This window comes from Cherax quadricarinatus, chromosome 65 (assembly GCF_038502225.1).
Source record: "Cherax quadricarinatus isolate ZL_2023a chromosome 65, ASM3850222v1, whole genome shotgun sequence".
NCBI lineage: Eukaryota > Metazoa > Arthropoda > Malacostraca > Decapoda > Parastacidae > Cherax > Cherax quadricarinatus.
Window position 1 is genome coordinate 11,358,987 of NC_091356.1, and position 5,838 is coordinate 11,364,824.

General features: G+C 41.4%; 1 protein-coding gene across 1 annotated transcript in view; it reads right to left on the bottom strand.

Annotated features, from left to right (window-relative positions):
• LOC128700503 (uncharacterized) overlaps positions 1-5,456 on the bottom strand; it is a 7,289-nt gene extending 1,833 nt beyond the window's left edge. The window contains exons 1-2 of the mRNA XM_070098940.1: positions 5,290-5,456; positions 344-422 (exon numbers count right to left, since the gene is read on the bottom strand). Of these exons, the coding sequence (XP_069955041.1) occupies positions 344-422; positions 5,290-5,441 (231 nt within the window). The 5' untranslated portion in view covers positions 5,442-5,456. The remainder of the gene's footprint in view (positions 1-343; positions 423-5,289) is intronic.
• Between the last annotated feature and the right edge of the window lie 382 nt (positions 5,457-5,838).

The following is a 5,838-nucleotide window of genomic DNA, read 5'->3' on the forward strand; positions in this document are numbered from 1 at the left end:
ATAATAATAACAATAATAATAATTATAATAATGATGATGATGAATAAAATAGCTTAGGTGGAAGACACAAAAATGGTTATAAATGACCATAATTTTTAAAGTGGTGGACCGGTAAGCCAGCGGAAGGCCTCGGTCAGATGACCAAAAGCTCCAACGGCGGGTCATCATCTGACTACGACCCGCGTCAGGAAGCACTTGTCCTGTTTCCTGACAAACCTTACCTAACCTAACCTAAATAGCTTAGAGTAACGGTTGTTAAATCAGGTTTGATCCAGGGAAGGGAAAAGCTGCTCTAATCCCTTGGAACATGAGATCTTGCAACAAGCACCTACAAGGGACTCGCCTCAATGAGTGTGTTGGTGGATGCGTAGTCTCTCTTCCTGCGCTGCGCTGCTGCAGTCTCTCCCAGCACCACTGATCTCCTGCCAGAAAAAAAAAATTAGAAAATCTTCGAGTGTGGATTAAATAGTGAAATAAAACTGTGTAGGTATAGAGTATTCTGCTTTTTTCGTCTCCATGGACCACTGCAAACTGTCAGGTCTTTACCATCAGACTGTCAAATCTCCACCACCTGACTGGCAAATCTCCACCACCTGACTGTTTATCCTACGAGGTAAATGGATAAAATTCTCCGTTATTTTCTGTTGTGTCTTGCGTCAGTGTTTCCTGCTGAGCTCTGAGCAGAAGAAAAATAAACAGCGATTAATTTTTACCTCTTTACTGTGGAGGGTGTTATCAGTTGTGTGTGTGCTCACCGAGTTGTGTTTACTGAAGGGTTGAGTCGCAGCTCCTGGGAGCCTCTTAACCTACCGTAGCTGGTGTAATGGGTTCCTGGAGCCCTGTCGTAATTACAGCTCCGGGGAGAACCGTGAGTTTTCCCTGAGGTGAGTTTATTGTCTTCTCTGAGGATGAGGGTCCCCATTCCAGTTATAGAGGTGGTACCTCCCTATATATATATATATATATATATATATATATATATATATACATATATATATATATATATATATATATATATATATATATACATACATATATATATACATACATATATATATACATACATATATATATACATACATATATATATACATACATATATATATACATATATATATATATACATATATATATACATACATATATATATATACATATACATATATATATATATACATATATATATACATACATATATATATACATATATATATATATATATATATATATATATATATATCGTGTCTAATAGGTAAAACTGGTCAATTAGCAAGAACTCATTTAAAATTAAGTTCTTTCTAAAATTTTCTCTTATACGTTTCAAGATATACTTTTTTCATTTATGTTAATATAAAGATTAATCATTTTGTACCAAAAGAACCCTAGAAAACTTACCTGACCTTATTGTAACAAGTGCAATTTAATTTAACCTGATCCAGCTAAATATATTTTAGGTAAGTTTACAATAATTTAATAATAAACAAAATGAAATAAATTTTTTTCGTTAGGGTCAGAATGATTTTTGCGAAATTATTGCATACACAAATTTTCGCTTACCTTATTCGGCAAGAAGAGCGTTGCTACTTAACCCAAAATCATAAGTTTTACCTATTCGGCACGATATATATACTTGTCTGTGTGTGTGTGTGTGTGTGTGTGTGTGTGTGTGTGTGTGTGCACGAGTGAGCGTGCATTTTTGTACATAGTGTCCATGCGTGAGACATTAGCCAGGCTGTGTGTACACAGCATGAGCCGCCCACTATTAACTTAAACCCACAACCGTCCACTGAGGACTTGTAAAATGACAAACATTTGGTCACACAAACACACGTCACCGAGGGAGATGACTGGACACGCAGCTGTTTAGCAGGACTGTGGCTGGGAGAGGGCGTGTTATGTTGCAAGCTAGCATTGACGCCTTACTAACTGGCTTTTGAGATTTGTTTGGAGAATGTCTTGTTCCTTCCTTTGAGGGAGAACACTGGAGTTTGTCATGAGTCAGAGGGTCCTTACTCATGGTGAGGTGATGGGTGGAGAGGCAAGACTGTATCTTAGTAAGTTTATTTAGGTACAGCTTACACGTAAGTACACTTATCATACATAGCAACATGTGTAAATTACCTACGACAAACCAAAAAAGTCAAAATGACTTTTAAGGAAACCTCGGAAGTGGCTTACCACTTGGAGTTACATTTCTTTTAATTGTAACACTTCTACCAGTAAAATTTATGTCTCCTTTCTCAGTGAAATCTTATAAATCACTGTTATAACTGTCATTGCAGCGCTGTATAGCCCTTGTGATTTAGCGTTTCTTTTTGATTATAATAATAATAATAATAATAATAATAATATAACTGCCATTAGCATTACTGCTTCTCCTAGTACTTTGTCAAAACGTTTTATTAACATATTTAATTAATTCTTCATTCTATATATTTTATTTGATGGGAATTTAAATGTTACAGAAACAAAGAAAAAATACAAACACAAACACACAACACAGAAATAAACACACAACACAAACAAACACACAACACAGAAACAAACACACAACACAGAAACAAACACACAACACAGAAACAAACACACAACACAGAAACAAACACACAAAACAGAAACAAACACACAACACAGAAACAAACACACAACACAGAAACAAACACACAACACAGAAACAAACACACAACACAGAAACAAACACACACACAGCAACTCATGCAGTACCTGGACTGCACAGTAATTAGGGAATTCTCCCCATCTCTCATCAATCATCCTCTTAACTCTGGCCAACTCTCAAGCACGCAGAACACCACACCACCACCACACCAACACTGCTACCTTGGTCATCTACATTTCTGCTTTCACCAACACCTCGCCAAGATTGCTACCTTGGTCGCCACACCACTGCCACCATCAACATTCGACCATTGCTACCCTGGTCATCCAAACTAATACTATCACCAACACCTAGCCAATATTGCTGCCCTGGATGCCACACCATTACCACTATAATCAAACATTGCTACCCTGGTCAGCCTCTACCCTGGACGCCACACCACTACCCCATCAACAACCGAACATTGCTGCCCTGGTCAACTGTCAATCGGGCTGCTGCTTTACCAAAAACACACAAATGTCTCTCCCAGCACAGAAGAACTTCTCTAACCCAGCACTCTACTGACTCACGAATAAGTGACAACTCACTCTAACTCATGCCGTCATGGCTACTCATTAATTAGCAATGGTCCTTGGTGGCCCCAGCAGTGACCTGTAATTTCATTTCCTATTTGTGGGTTAGTTGTGAACTATTTATAACAGTTTTATTTGTCTTAAACTTTAATACATTATTTCTATGGATGGGAAAATGGCAATTTTTTTTTGCCAATACTGATACCCAATTTTTGGCCAATACCGATACTTTTCCAATACTTTTTTTAAATTATAATGACTGTGTTCAGTATATAAGGGAATACTTACTGCACAATGAGTATTAAATTGCACAGGAAGGTTCACTTATTGATAGTGTGTGTGTGTGTGTGTGTGTGTGTGTGTGTGTGTGTGTGTGTGTGTGTGTACTCACCTAGTTGTACTCACCTAGTTGAGTCGAGTCCGAGCTCCTGGCCCCGCCTCTTCACTGATCGCTACTAGGTCACTCTCCCTGAACCGTGAGCTTTATCATACCTCTGCTTAAAGCTATGTATGGATCCTGCCTCCACTACATCGCTTCCCAAACTATTCCACTTACTGACTACTCTGTGGCTGAAGAAATACTTCCTAACATCCCTGTGATTCATCTGTGTCTTCAGCTTCCAACTGTGTCCCCTTGTTACTGTGTCCAATCTCTGGAACATCCTGTCTTTGTCCACCTTGTCAATTCCTCTCAGTATTTTGTATGTCGTTATCATGTCCCCCCTATCTCTCCTGTCCTCCAGTGTCGTCAGGTTGATTTCCCTTAACCTCTCCTCGTAGGACATACCTCTTAGCTCTGGGACTAGTCTTGTTGCAAACCTTTGCACTTTCTCTAGTTTCTTTACGTGCTTGGCTAGGTGTGGGTTCCAAACTGGTGCCGCATACTCCAATATGGGCCTAACGTACACGGTGTACAGGGTCCTGAACGATTCCTTATTAAGATGTCGGAATGCTGTTCTGAGGTTTGCTAGGCGCCCATATGCTGCAGCAGTTATTTGGTTGATGTGCGCTTCAGGAGATGTGCCTGGTGTTATACTCACCCCAAGATCTTTTTCCTTGAGTGATGTTTGTAGTCTCTGGCCCCCTAGACTGTACTCTGTCTGCGGTCTTCTTTGCCCTTCCCCAATCTTCATGACTTTGCACTTGGTGGGATTGAACTCCAGGAGCCAATTGCTGGACCAGGTCTGCAGCCTGTCCAGATCCCTTTGTAGTTCTGCCTTGTCTTCGATCGAGTGAATTCTTCTCATCAACTTCACGTCATCTGCAAACAGGGACACCTCAGAGTCTATTCCTTCCGTCATGTCGTTCACAAATACCAGAAACAGCACTGGTCCTAGGACTGACCCCTGTGGGATCCCGCTGGTCACAGGTGCCCACTCTGACACCTCGCCACGTACCATGACTCGCTGCTGTCTTCCTGACAAGTATTCCCTGATCCATTGTAGTGCCTTTTCTGTTATCCCTGCTTGGTCCTCCAGTTTTTGCACCAATCTCTTGTATGGAACTGTGTCAAACGCCTTCTTGCAGTCCAAGAATATGCAATCCACCCACCCCTCTCTCTCTTATCTTACTGCTGTCACCATGTCATAGAACTCCAGTAGGTTTGTGACACAGGATTTCCCGTCCCTGAAACCATGTTGGCTGCTGTTGATGAGATCATTCCTTTCTAGGTGTTCCACCACTCTGTGTGTGTGTGTGTGTGTGTGTGTGTGTGTGTGTGTGTGTGTGTGTGTGTGTGTGTGTGTGTGTGTGTGTGTGTGTGTGTGTGTGTGTGTGTGTGTGTGTGTGTGTGTGTGTGTGTGTGTGTGTGTGTGTGTGTGCGTGCGTGCGTGTAACTCTCACAATCGTGAGGTAGTGTTCATGTTGATATTTTTAAGCACACACACATGTAATATTGATATATTTTAATGTATCGGCTGGTATCGGCTTTTTCATTTTACCGATACCGTAAAAGTGGCTAATATCCGCCGATACCGATTCTTGGGCACATCCCTACTTATTTCACACTATTTTACGAGACGATTACAAAATACTGGAAACCCATCCACCAATCACTCACGATACAGCATTCACCATCCATCACCACAATCCATCACCCACCATATAAGATCATCCTTCACCGGGTCCTTGGAATAAATGCAGTGTCTGGTCTTGGAAAAGCTGGGAGTCGTGTGTTTCTTGCTCTTCTTCTCATACTTGGAGAACTGAAGCTGTATCAGGTACTCCTCGATGTCAAACCTCCCTCTCCTCATCTTCGAGTCCTAAGGCAGAATATAATGGAGAAAAAAAATAATTTTATTTGTGCAAAACAACCACGGGGGCGGGGGGGTTGAATGATAGCTCTAGGTCATTCGCGTTGAAATCAACACATTATCAGGAGCTCGCAAGGATGCAGAAAAGAAGAGGAGGTCCCAGCAAATACGGTCACAGGGAACGCTCTTTCTGGGGTGAGCCCTTGCTCACTCCAGCAAGGGCTCACTCCAGCAAGGGCTCACTCCAGCAAGGGCTCACTCCAGCAAGGGCTCACTCCAGGGTCATTCAGAGCTGAACTTAGCTGGAACAAGTGACTATCAACCCTGGATTTGTTACACACGCTCTCCCACGCAGGGCGCTGCACAAGACCTAGTAAATGAATGCATAATTGTTGGA